This window comes from Hyalella azteca, unplaced genomic scaffold (genome assembly GCF_000764305.2).
Source record: "Hyalella azteca isolate HAZT.00-mixed unplaced genomic scaffold, Hazt_2.0.2 contig10740, whole genome shotgun sequence".
Classification (NCBI taxonomy): Eukaryota; Metazoa; Arthropoda; class Malacostraca; order Amphipoda; family Hyalellidae; genus Hyalella; species Hyalella azteca.
Window position 1 is genome coordinate 63,538 of NW_025940764.1, and position 13,574 is coordinate 77,111.

At 37.4% G+C, this 13,574-nt stretch overlaps 1 protein-coding gene across 1 annotated transcript in view; it reads left to right on the plus strand.

Annotated features, from left to right (window-relative positions):
• The first annotated feature begins 254 nt into the window (after positions 1-254).
• Positions 255-13,574, plus strand: part of LOC108679447 — a 39,130-nt gene continuing 25,810 nt past the window's right edge. Inside the window, exons 1-8 of the mRNA XM_047882562.1 lie at positions 255-748; positions 1,313-2,276; positions 3,768-5,649; positions 7,964-8,140; positions 8,736-8,880; positions 10,475-10,550; positions 11,813-11,899; positions 12,727-12,799. Coding sequence (XP_047738518.1) covers positions 255-748; positions 1,313-2,276; positions 3,768-5,649; positions 7,964-8,140; positions 8,736-8,880; positions 10,475-10,550; positions 11,813-11,899; positions 12,727-12,799 — 3,898 coding nt within the window. The remainder of the gene's footprint in view (positions 749-1,312; positions 2,277-3,767; positions 5,650-7,963; positions 8,141-8,735; positions 8,881-10,474; positions 10,551-11,812; positions 11,900-12,726; positions 12,800-13,574) is intronic.

A 13,574-nucleotide genomic window follows, 5' to 3' on the forward strand; every position in this document is an offset into this window, starting at 1 on the left:
CCTTTTGTTCCAGGTAACATGTCTGTTTTTACCAGTTGAGAAATGAGAACTAAGTCTTGATGGTGCTTTTGTTGCAAATGCTGTCATTAAGACAGCGTGGAATTACAGTATTAAAGTTGACTGTTTTCAACATATTATCAATTTCAATTCTGAAATTCCATGTTACCTACAGCCAATCTGAATCTAAACCAAGTCTACTGAAGCCGTTCGAATATAGACGGCAGTACCGAGGCCCTAACCCTGGCGACAATAGCATGATAACATCTGATCCAAACTACATGAAAGTCGTCGGAACAGTGGGAGTGTCCACAGCATTCAACTTCAATGGAGAAAATCTGGGGAAATTTCCAGGCGTTGCGGGTAAAAATAATAGTGCCGTGTCCCCCGATGTTATCGACTTCATAGCAGATTCTAATCCGAATCGCGGCCCCGTTTCAGTCGCTGCCGTGTCTCCGGAAGTGGTACACGGCAAGTGGATTGGACCGAACAGAGGCCCGGCGGTTCTGACGTCGGCCCCACATCATGAACCGCCTTCTAAAAGTCGGAGAATCGGAGGCTTTGGATTCACGAACTCTCCTATAATGCAAGTTGCATTTGCGTCTCCGGAACTGGTAGAAGGTCCGTGGATAAGGACACCTACAATTCCGACCCCTGAACCCAAAACGACAATGAGTGCGTCTCTTGAGATCGTGGAAGGACCATGGATCAAAGAAGATTTTTCCTCTGCATTTCTTGAAGAATCTCATAGGTGGGATGAAAATTCATGGAGCTTACGCACCAAGCCTCAAAATATGTTAGTTACAAATTCACCGGGAACATCTGACGGGAAATCAAAACAGACGTCCAGCAATCTCATCGAAGTTCAGAAACAGAAAAATATAAGTGAAGTTATAAGAGGCGAAAAATACGACGACGACCATGGTTTTCCAAAGAACATACCGTCATTGAGCGCTAAAAATAAGTCGGAACATGAGCAAAATAGAGCTAATCCCATAATGACTGACAAATTTGACGGTTTAAATAGAAGCGAAAATGTCCGCAACGGACCTTTAAACGTGAATAATGTACTAGACCTTTCCATCGGCTTGTCCGATGTTCATAAAATGAATTCTGATAATTTGGATGATCTTAAATCGCTCGGAGAAATTGGAGCAGAAAATATTTCTGACACTAGTAAAAATATTTCTTTACTTGAAGTTAATAAAAACTCAGCAATTCCAAGTTCGGTTGAAAATAAAAAAGAGATGCATAAAATGATGGAAGAACCATTAGGCAAAGCACCAACTTTAAATACCAGAAATCGTACTTCCAGCTCACCCTCTGAATCTCAGAACGAAATTCTCGTCGTCACCACTGACCTACCAACAGATTCAGCGAGTATAAATTATGAAACTTCTGACATTCCTGCACCAGATTCAATGTCAGCCGGCTTTTCCAAGTTGTCAACTATTACTGTAGATCACAATGAAAAACACTGGATCTATTCGAATAACACAGATTTTGCTGCTGAAAAACCAAACGCGACTTATACAGTAAACAAAGAACAAAAGCAGTCCGCTGACGGTGCTCTGACATCAATTGACAAAATGCTTACTCCTAAAGAAGAACTTGCTAACGGGTATGTTCCCGAATCAGTTCTTCAGTCAAAACTTGCAAAGGAGCCAACGAAAGTAAATGACAAGTTAACTGATGGAACGAGTTTCAATTCTACCAATCATCATCCACCGTCAACTGTGTCGAAAAATGACTCACCAGAAATCACCAATGAAAATGTGCCTTCTTTGATTCTGCCTAGCCCCGGATATCAAGAGTTTAAGCCCCCGAGTGACAATGATGTCTCATCGACTAAAGCGATCTTGTATGAAGGAGCATTGACCGATTCAAGTGCTAATCAAAATCGTAATGACATCCAAAATGATTTTGTCATGTACCCGGATTCTTCAAAAGCCGACCCTCCATCAGCTAATAAGGTGCTGCTGCCCTTCAACCACCCTAAAGCGATATCCGTTGTTCAAGCACCTAGTCTGGGTTCTCAAATAATTAATAAACGTGAGCCCGGTCTTTCAGAAGCAAGGTCTCCCGGGAAGTTTCCTAGCCGCTTACCTTACGATCGGCCACATTTTGTTGTGCCAGGTCAGGAACCATCCCAAGAAGCTCTCTACAGCTTGGATGAAATGTACGGCAGAGAAACACATAAAGTCCAGTATTTTGTGGGTGAGAAGGCAGAAGCGATGAAGAAATCTGTTCCTCTGGCCACGGGAACTTCAATGCCACCTGTTTTTCCATTGCCGATCTTAAACAGTTATGAAAAATATATTACAGATGGAACGAACCTAAAAGCGAGTGTAAATGCGCCAGCCGATAATGGAAATCTTCTGCAGGTTCAAAAACATCAACCTCAAAACAACGTGTCAACAACTCACAGAAAAGGAGATGAATCTTCTTTGCGCTCAGTGCCTGACAATTTTAGAAAATCAGATGAAACCATAAATAAAATTGTAACCAGAGACACCGTTTCCAACGCTTCTTCCGGTTCCAGGTCCAGTGAAAAGCGCGAACCCAGCGATCAAAGAAACTTAAATTTTGTACATTTTGGAAGCTCACCCAATCAGCCTTCCCTCCATTTTAGTGAAAGACAGCAAATAGTTTCAAAACCGACAATTGAAATTAAAAATTCATTACCAAGTCAAATTATTGAGCAGAATTCTAATAACGATCGTCAAGGAAATGTAAGTGTGTCATCGAGCCCTTCCGGAGCCTCTTCTGGACGTATCACAATTACCGCGATGAAACCAATATTCGTGCATCGCGATCATGGAGGAATACTAGACACCAATCGTCGCTCTGAAAACAATGTTGGGATTCAACGAACCTCACCTAATGCACCGTTGATCAATGAAGATCATAAAAAACATCTTATTTCTCACGTATCCGCCGCTGACGTTCGGTACGCTGTTCTAGAAGGATACCAGCCTTCAAATGTTGCCAGTCACCAAGTACGGAAAATCAATAGCCATAGAAACCCAATTTCTGCTTTGGAAAAAATTACAATCACTAAAGCGCAGGGCATAGTCTCCGAGGTCAGAAATACTAATACAAATAGACAACAACCTTATTTTGAAACTTCTGATCCTGTGACCAGCAAACAACTTTTTAGCAATAGTTCGTTTGATTCTTCTGGCTATTATAATCCTCATGTGCCGGTGCCCTCAATGCTGCCACCGCCAGCGTTAAATTTTCGGTCCACTGCACAATTTCTTCAGGCGCCTTCCAGGTCTGAGGCATCACAAAATTCTGATTCCTTAAACAGTAACGTAATAAGGCTTTCCCCTGTCTCACGTGTTTATGATATACCTACACGAAGCAAGTCACCTTCTTTTGCAATGGGAAGTGTTAACAAAAACATCGAGGCACATAGTAAACCGGAGATCCAGCAGCAAGATGAAGTGATTCAAGCTCCATATTACACTGAGAATGGGGCTGCAGACCGTCCTATTGAATACGGTGGGATAAATAAATTTCCCAATGAAAAATCACCACACGGACCAAGTAATTTCATATATTCGCATGTAGGAAACATAGAACAGAACACTTCGAGTAATCAGCTCAGTCCCACAGCAGGAAACCTCTTACACAGTTCTTCCGTTCCACTGTTTATTAATAATCCAGGTTTATCTGAGTCAGGAAATTCGGCACATGGACCTGATTTCAGTCCCAAATCAGACAATTTTGGATCATCGGTAGTTTCACACCCCTATTTGAGCCAGAATACCCATAAAGACCCTTTTCCTAGTTCGATGTCCAGTCCACAACGATCGCAGTTTGCTCACCATAGCATGCATGATCGACCTCGACTTCCATCTTTATCCTATACTCCTCCGCCACCAATAGAGCCAAACCTCCTGCTCCTGCAACATGCCGAAGAGAAACGCAAAACTCAAAGTATGCATGATCCTCCTTCCTTAACGTATGTGCCTCCTCCACCGGGAATCCAATTGCAGGCCCAGCCTTATGATTCCCAACAGAGTAGTTACAGAAGACCTTTGATTCCGACGACATTAACATCTTCCACATTGCAAAATAATAAAATTATTAGCCCTCTACCATTATCAGAAGATGGGTCCCAGTTTTCCCAACAGTTCACAGTACCAAGACAAGATTCGATTGTTCGAGTTCTCCCTCTCGTTAGTTCTTACGGCGTTACCACCGAAATTCCTCACAACTTGCCTCTCAGGAACAGTACCAAAACCACTCCCTCATATGATCAGGCACTTCGAAATTTCTCACCTCCGGCATCGTTATTACAGCAATTTAATTTGCTAAGGTCTTCCCCCTATCGTCCTGCATCTGAAATTCTTGCTCCTGTACATACTCATTCCAACGATGCAGTGACTTCATCTGCCACAACGACTGCTGTGTCCCTCATATCTAATATTGATGACAACGAAGAGAATCAATCGAATCTTTACACTGATTTTGAAAATGATGTTAATCATGAGACCATCTATAAGCATGAAAAGCCAGAAGTGGTTATTGCCACGCCATTGCATCAAGATAATTTGGTTAGTGATAGCGAAAGTAACTTTTTGCAAGTCTTCCGTAATCGTGAATACGAATTTGAAGAAAAAGAGAAAACGGCTGAGCAATCTGAAAGACAATTAGATGTAATTGGCAGTGAATACGATTCAATTTCTGCTCACGATCACCAGAATTCTAAAATGGAGAAACTCGAACCTATTAACGGAAAACTTGATTCTGGGAATGACGATGAGTTTTCACCGTCTCTTAAAAATAGATCCGGCTCATCGGTCCAGCAATACAATAATAGGACCGGATCATCAGCCCAGCAATACGACAAAAGGCCCGGCTCATCAGTCCAGCAATACGGAAACAGGCCCGGCTCATTAGCCCAACAATACAAAAGATCCGGCTCATCAGCCCAGCAATACGACAATAGGCCCGGTTCATCAGCCCAGCAATACGATAATAGGCCCGGCTCATCAGCCCAGCAATACGACAATAGGCCCGGCTCATCAGCCCAGCAATACGTCAACAGATCGTCGGAGCCTGGTGCTCGAGAAGAAAACTTTCTTGTATCATCGAGCGGTGTTGCTTCTCACGCTCCAGATCTTGCAGTAAGCGCTGATCCCGAGGCTTACGAAGATTACTCTGCCAGCGACGTGCAGCGTGATCAGTCCAGTGATGTACAGTACGATGATGAACGCCATACGAACGTACACGATGACAACACACAATCGGATGCAAGGAAGCCTCATGATGGTGATGATGATAATGAAGATAGTTCATATGAGGATGATACTCATTATAGGGAAGTTCATCGTCAAGGCTCTAGGGATAAAAAAACTCGTTACGATTTAGCGAATGGCGGTAAAAACAGAAACGACGTGCGTCGTCACGATGCAGGTAACGACGATAACCATCGTCATGACGATGATCGACGAGATACCGTCACTCCCTATGCCGTTCGTCGTAATGCTTCAAGTAACGAGGATGATTATCTCGACGACGATGAGGGTGATCAGAGTAATGATCACTCTCACTCAGAGCTCAGGATTGCCGAGGGACGCGAATGCTGGGCATTCACTGACCAAGAGCTCATCATTAATCCAGATGCTGACGTCTTCATAGGTGAGCCGAATTTAATGAATTATTTATTTCATAGAAATATTTGCCGTATTTTTTCCGATTTTAAATTTAAGCCGAGCCTCTGTTTATCTAGCTATAGCAATAGAATAACGTTGATTAGGATAAAATACGTTTATAGCCGATTTTACACTATAAATAATTCTTGCTGCTTTTTGTCGCTTTGAACCTGCAGCTCGCTGCTCTAATGTTGCTGCTGTCAACCACCCGGTCAACTTGCTGATTTTGACTAGAAGTGTTACTGCTAGCTAGGATCAAACTCTCAACCTACTGCTAACTAAACTAACTAACTAAATTTTCCGGCAATTTAGTTTTCTGTTCATTATTAACCTTGTAGTTTTTGTATTAAATTAGATACAAAATTTTTACTTCCAGATGTTGCACACTTGAACACAACACATCAATGGATCATTTTGTTAACCTGCATATTAATTTTACGATTGCATATTTTGAGATTCACCAGACCTTTGATCCACATCACATCTTCCGAGTGAGCGACAATTAATCGGTCATTTAAACCTCTATTTTTATTTACTTTTAAAAATGTCTGATTTATTTTTCTCGAGCTTAACATTCATTTGTCTTAGTACATATTGGATATCAATAGTTGTTCACCTACTTCTATTCTAGAAAGATAAAATTATAATTTTCGATTTTTTAGTTGTTCACTTTTTTTGGCGCGATCAACAAAGTATTAAATTTTTCATACATAGCAGATGGGTTACATTGACGAATACTTTACGAGCTACAAAATGATTCACTCTTTAGGTACAAATTAAAACCAATAAATAAATGATTAATGATTCTTTTTTTGGTACAAATTGAAGCCATTAAATAAATGACTAATTGATTAACTAAAACTCCGTTAAAAATTTGAACTTCGAGCTATTATATAGCATCGAGCTTGCGTTTGGCTGTTCAGGTGTGAGCTTCAGAAAATCTTTAAACGATTTGCTTGCCGTGCCAGATGGTGGACGCTGAACTTTCATGTGCTATTGAAGAGTGTGTTTCTTGTTGTAACTTTCCCATTACTTTTACTCTCTTCCTTTCGAATACTTGAACATCCTAAGATTAACTTCATTGATCAAAAGAAACGCGTTTGGGCGACTTCTGATTTAAAAGGATCAGAAACTCCTTAATTCTTTCATTTCAAGAAGGTTATCTGTTATTTCTTACTCAAATACGAACAATTTGAAAATTTCAAGCTATTTTATAACGGGAAATTAGAAAAATAAATATGATATATCAGATTCTTGATTTTGCCTAAAATTTGAAATAGTAGAGTTCTCTTATGAATGTGTGCATTTTTTTGCAAAGTATTCTAGTTTTGAAATTAAATATAATGGTAGAAATTTTGCACCTCTTCCGTACACGGTCAACGTCACATTTCCTTAATTTAAATTTAAGGGACTTAGTTCGTCTAGAATTTTAATTTTAAGGGTTTTGTAGCTAATTCCTAATATTTATAGTTGTTTTCTTCACATTTTCGGCATGAGAATTGAAATGAGGCGTTGAACCATGAATTATATATAACGAGTAGTCCTTAAATTTCTATGTTTAACCATTTTGCATTATCTTCAAATTATCCTAGATTCAAATGATTTGAAAGTCTGTAAAATTGTATTGCACGTGTTACCTATGACAACCTACACACAATAAAGAACTGATAGGCAATAAAATAAAAATTTCAGTTTTACAATGAAATTTCGTGTATGTGAAATGAGTTTTCATTCAATTGTTATTTGGAAGATTAGTTTAAGAAAATTTAAAGCAGAAATTATACCTTGAGTGGCTTTTCACTGGAAGATATTTCTCCCATGACACGAGTTCTGTAGGCCTCATCGGCTGATCTTACGTGATTTAATGCCAGTGATGAACTGACGTGCAGTCTTTACCGCCTGACCGCTCATGTTCTAATGTTAGCGATATACTGACCTGCATTCTTCACCACCTGATCGCTCATGTTCTGATAATAGCGATATATTGACCTGCAGTCTTCACCGCCTGACCGCTCATGTTATGATGTTAGCGATATACTGACCTGCATTCTTCACCCCTGACCGCTCATGTTCTGATGTTAGCGATATAGTGACCTGCATTCTTCACCGCCTGTCCGCTCATGTTCTAATGTTAGCGATATACAGACCTGCATTCTTCACCGCCTGACCGCTCATGTTCTAATGTTAGCGATATACAGACCTGCATTCTTCACCGCCTGACCGCTCATGTTCTAATGTTAGCAATATACTGACCTGCAGTCTTCACCGACTGGCCGCTCATGTTCAAATACCTCCCACAGGAGTGGCCATGCCTCTTTCTTCAAGCGTTGGCCTCACTGCAGAGTGTGGGCCTTTACAGGGCGCCTGGGTTGCAGGCCTCGAGGCCCTCAGATGGGGCCTAGCTCGCCTCAACCAGCGCAGGGGACAGGTTGGCCAACGAATCGTCACCAACGCTTACGTTCCGGGCCTCACTTTCGGTTAGTATTTCCTATTCAAAAATAGACGAATAAATCATTTTATAACTTTTCTTGAATTGAATGTTTCTAATAAAAAAGCCCACTGTGGGAATATATATAAGATAAATATAATCTAATAACAGGAATATGGAAGCTCAATGTTGGTTTATTGTTGGCTTTATAACAGACCCATCAGAATTTACTGAAAATTACCCAAACGCGACACGAATTTTTATAAAATTTGACTGCAAAAGTGTAAGAATCTGAAAAAATCTAAATCTGATTCCAGTGACATGGCAAAACGAAAAATTGATAAGAAAATGCGATCCGCTATCGTATTCGGATCACCATGACATCAAAAGAAATTATTGAAAATAAATTACTTGAATTATAGGCAATATGAATTTGTAGACAATATCACTTACATTACCGTGATAAACAAAATAATTTGTAGACAATATCACTTACATTACCGTGATAAACAAAATAGTTTGTAGACAATATCACTTACATTACCGTGATAAACAAAATAATTTGTAGACAATATCACTTACATTACCGTGATAAACAAAATAATTTGTAGACAATATCACTGTATCTAAATTAACCGCGTCAGGAGCACGTGTGGTGGACACATGCGACCGAGACTCAGCCAGCGCTTCGTCCCTACAGACGTTCTACCCACAACTGCTGGGTGCCTCGCAGTGCCCCCCTCCTCCCGCCCTCTTCGCGGCGGGTGTGATCAACCTCAGCTCCCCTAGGTACGTCTGTTCAGTATATATTTTCTTAGATATTTAGCAAAATATTCATTCCCGTGGGAATAATATTGTTCAAGTTTGGCTGAAACAATTTTGACTGAATTTACCTCGTTCTGCGAAAAAAGCTCCCCCAGGTACGTCTGTTCAGCATAATTTTTCTCTATATTTTGCAAAATCTTCATTCCCGTAGGAATAATATTGTTCAAGTCTGTTCAATTTTGATTAAATTTACCTCGTTCTGCGAAAAAAGCTCCCCAGGTATGTCTGTTCAGCATAATTTTTCTCTATGTTTTGCAAAATCTTCATTCCCGTAGGAATAATATTGTTCAAGTCTGTACAATTTTGATTAAATTTACCTCGTTCTGCGAAAAAATGTTCTTCTTTCCCGTAGGAATAATATTTTTCAAGTCTGGACAATTTTCATTAAATTTACCTCGCTCTGTGAAAAAAATGTCGCCTAATGGAAAATTAATGCATCATCGGTAATCACAAAAGTGCGCATACAATGTCATTGATAGAATTGTGCAATGGGCAAGATAGAATGAAAAGTAATTAGCCTAAACTAAAACTTCATAATTACTTTTAAGATTTTATAATTACGTTATAATATATAAACTATGACATTCCTCATATTGTTTCATTGCGAACGCTCTAGAATCTCTATGCTTGGTAAGAATAACAAATTGGAGAATAGCAATATAATTTTGTTTGGCCTTAAAGGGTTTAAAACATAAATTCTTCCAGAGTAGTTTAAATTGGATTTAGGCAAGAATAGCATCATCTTGTCCGGAATCAATCGAGATCTTGTTTAATGTTTAGCTTTTAACTCCCAATACGAAGAAAACTTAAACTCAATTTAGAACGATATCGTTTGATGGTGACAATTAAGAGATGAAAGAATATATTCTAAATTTAATTACCATATTCACATGGAACCATCTATTGTACAATATTATGATCGTTTATTCGCTCATATTGAGCACCATAGGATGCATTTTTGCACTGTATTGTCTATAGTTTGAAATGCTAATCGTTACTTCACTACGTGACGCATCTGGCTCATCATAGTGCATAGCTTCTAATGCCATTATAGATACCAAGCTGATCGCTTCATTTCTATTTGAATCCGATGACAATTTTTCGCTTTATAAGACCAAATGAAATTTTGAAGCTCATTTTCTCAAGGTAAACATTCCAAATCCTGATGAGTATCACTTTTACACTTTTGAATGTATACGATGAACACAATGGAGCTATTAGTTTATAAACTTTTTACATTAAAAAAAACGCAATAAACTGACCTCTTGCAATACTTGCGAGCCAATTACTCTACTACAGCTGTACTTGCATGGCGAGTAAGAAATTTGTACTACTTGCAATGCGAGTATGTAATTTTCTAATTTCTTGCACTGGGAGATAACCATCTACTACTTCTAATTTATGCAAGTTTGATTATAGAAAGCACGAGTTTTTAATCAATCTTGTATAAAATAAAAGCTTCTGCCAAATTATACCAATACTTCTAATTTATTTACTTATTTTAATTTTCTAACTCTTACTGAACTAGATTAAAGTTTATTCTTTTATACTCGTGCAGATCACAAGCGTATCCTGGTCTGCCAATCCTCGACCTCAACCCAACCCTGGTGGCGCCTGCCGACGAGCGAGCTCAGGTTTGTCTATTAATACAATATTCGTCTCAAAAATTTCCACTCAAACGATGTATTTACAACACTAAAATTAATTTAGTGTGCTTGGAATATTGATATCAATGTCAGTATAAATGTTTATACATATTCAGGATTTAATTTTGCTTACTTACGTTCACTCTTCGAGAATTATTTTCTAGACGGCTCGACTATTCCTTAATCAAAGTACTTCAATGTTAGTAGTTTAAATTCATTTAATTTGCCATTATTCTGGACTTACACCCTTGTTCTTTAGCTGATTTTGATTTTTATTAGTTTTTAGTATTTATATCAACGTAAATATTTAAAGTGATGAACATAAATGCATTTTACTATTTCTATTTCTCTCTTTTCTAATGTTTTGGAATAAATTTCGTACATTAAACCACAATTTCACTACGCAGATAGTTCGTTGCATTGAATGAAACTAAATCTCTAGAGAAGATATTTATTCAGAAATAAAGAATTTTCCAGTTAAATTTTGAGAGTTGGGTCGATGTCGTAAACTTTTGAATGTTAAATCAATCTGTTGCGTAATTAAATAGGTTTTAAATAATTACTGAAGCATTTTGCCTTTTTTTACCTTTTTGAATATTTAGCGCATTTCCGTAATGTTTTACAACGTCTCTCAAAATTTTTTATGAATGCTCTATAATTTTGAAAATATTAAAATTTCTGTTGAAACAAACTCTTGTACTGGTCTGCTAGTCTCCCGTTCATTTTAATCCGTTCAAACATCTGTCGATATATGCCTTTGTATCGCCCTGCTAATGTCCCGTTCTTCCTATTATATTTGATTCATAGGGTGCAGTTATTTGAAAAATCATCACTCCTCGTCGTCAGGCGTATATATGTATATTCTATTGAAATATGATTCGTTCTACAAACTATCAGTATTACGTATACGATGCTTTAAAATTCGCTTACTTTCCATCCTATTATATTTACATCTTATTATGTTTACATTTTATTACATTTATACCTTATTATATTTACATCTCATTATATTTACATCTTTTTTTGCCTTTATCTGTTTGCCTCATCATATGAGAGTTATAGCTACACATATTTACATCTTACTATATTTACATCTTATCATACGTATTTACATCTCATTATATTTACATCTTATTATATTTACATCTCATCATATTTACATCTTATTACATTTACACCTTATTATATTTACCTCATATCATATTTACATTTCATCATATTTACATCTCATCATATTTACATGTGCGCAGGCTATCCTGCGCGTCGCCGCTGCGCTGCAGTGGAACCGTACGCTGCTGCTCGTGGAGCAGCGCGCGCCGCAGAAACAGATGGCGCAGGTGAGGGCGTCTGCGCCATGCACACTCAGAAAACACAATGGGTTATAATACCCAAATATTACTACTACTAGTAGCATTGATGCACCCTTTTTGTCGGGACAAACTGGGTCAGGACGACCCACGCGAGGCTGAAAAGTGCATCGCTATTTTGACGAATCTAACTCATTTTTTTTGTGTGCACGTGAAGGCTTCGTCGTGTACGTGAGACTGTGTGTGTGTGTGTGTGTGTGCAGCCTGTAAGCACGACTTTCATTCCTCTACTCAACGTAACTTTGCTATGTATTTTGTTAATATAATTCTAAAGAGGAGTTTTTATTACGAATGTAATTATAAACAGGAGTTTTTATTATGAATATAATTATAAACAGTTATGAATATAATTATAAACAGGAGTTTTTATAATGAATATAATTATAAACAGGAGTTTTTTATTATGAATATAATTATAAACAGGAGATTTTATTACGAATATAATTATAAACAGGAGTTTTTATTATGATATTATTATAAACTTGGGTTTTTATTTATTGATATATTTATAAACAGGAGTTTTTTTATTATGAATATAATTCTAAAGAGGAGTTTCTTTTTCATGAATAATATTCTAAACAGGAGTTTTTTATCAAGAATATAATTCTGAACAGGAGTTTTTTATCATGAATATAATTATAAACAGGAGTTTTAATTCGCGCGTGTTTTTGAGCTGGTGGATTTACGTATTAAACTTAATGCCATTTTTCACGCAACTATTTATTGTATTAATAATTTCCTAACTTAGAGTAATAAAGTCACGATTATTTATTGATAAACATTCTTTTTCCTTGCAGTTGATAACGCGCTTATCGCCGGCTTTTAACGTTTGCATCAGCGTTATTGAACATCTTCCTGATGACGTAAACGGTTAGTATTTTGTCTGAAGGTTATTAAATACTAGAAATTACTTAATTTATCTGACATATTCATGTTCAATTTATTTGTATCTCACTGTATATATTCCTAATTCGCTTTCTAAATAGAAAATTCTTCCCATTCCCAAACTTCAATGTCATTGAATATTGAGAGTCATAGTTACACACAGTTTATTATTTAGTTAGTTATTTCAGATATTATCAATCATTTTGAAAAATAGTGACTTGACGTAAACATGCATCAAGTGTATTATAATTTATTATTGCATTTATTTTTTTATAAATAGAAATCGCGAACAAACTTTCGTTGCTGCCCAATAAGTTTTCGGGGGTCGATCGTTCCGGTTTCGTTCTGGATTAAGATTTTTTATTCCATAGTTATGCTGTTCTTTCATCGTGGGTTATAAGCTATATTGAGTATTCACAATCCTGTTACTTCTCAAACTGTGAACCCTTTTGATCATCGCAAAACTGTTCAAAATTATACTGTTTACCTCTTTATCACCGCAATGTTATTCCTACGGATTTTCTATTAACCTCTTTTTAGCATCCCAATGTTATTCCTACGGATTGTCTATTAACCTCTTTTAATCATCCCAATGTTATTCCTACTGATTTTCTATAAACCTCTTTTTATCATCCCAATGTTATTCCTACGGATTTTCTATTAACCTCTTTTTAGCATCCCAATGTTATTCCTACGGATTGTCTATTAACCTCTTTTTAGCACCCCAATGTTATTCCTACGGATTTTCTATTAACCTCTT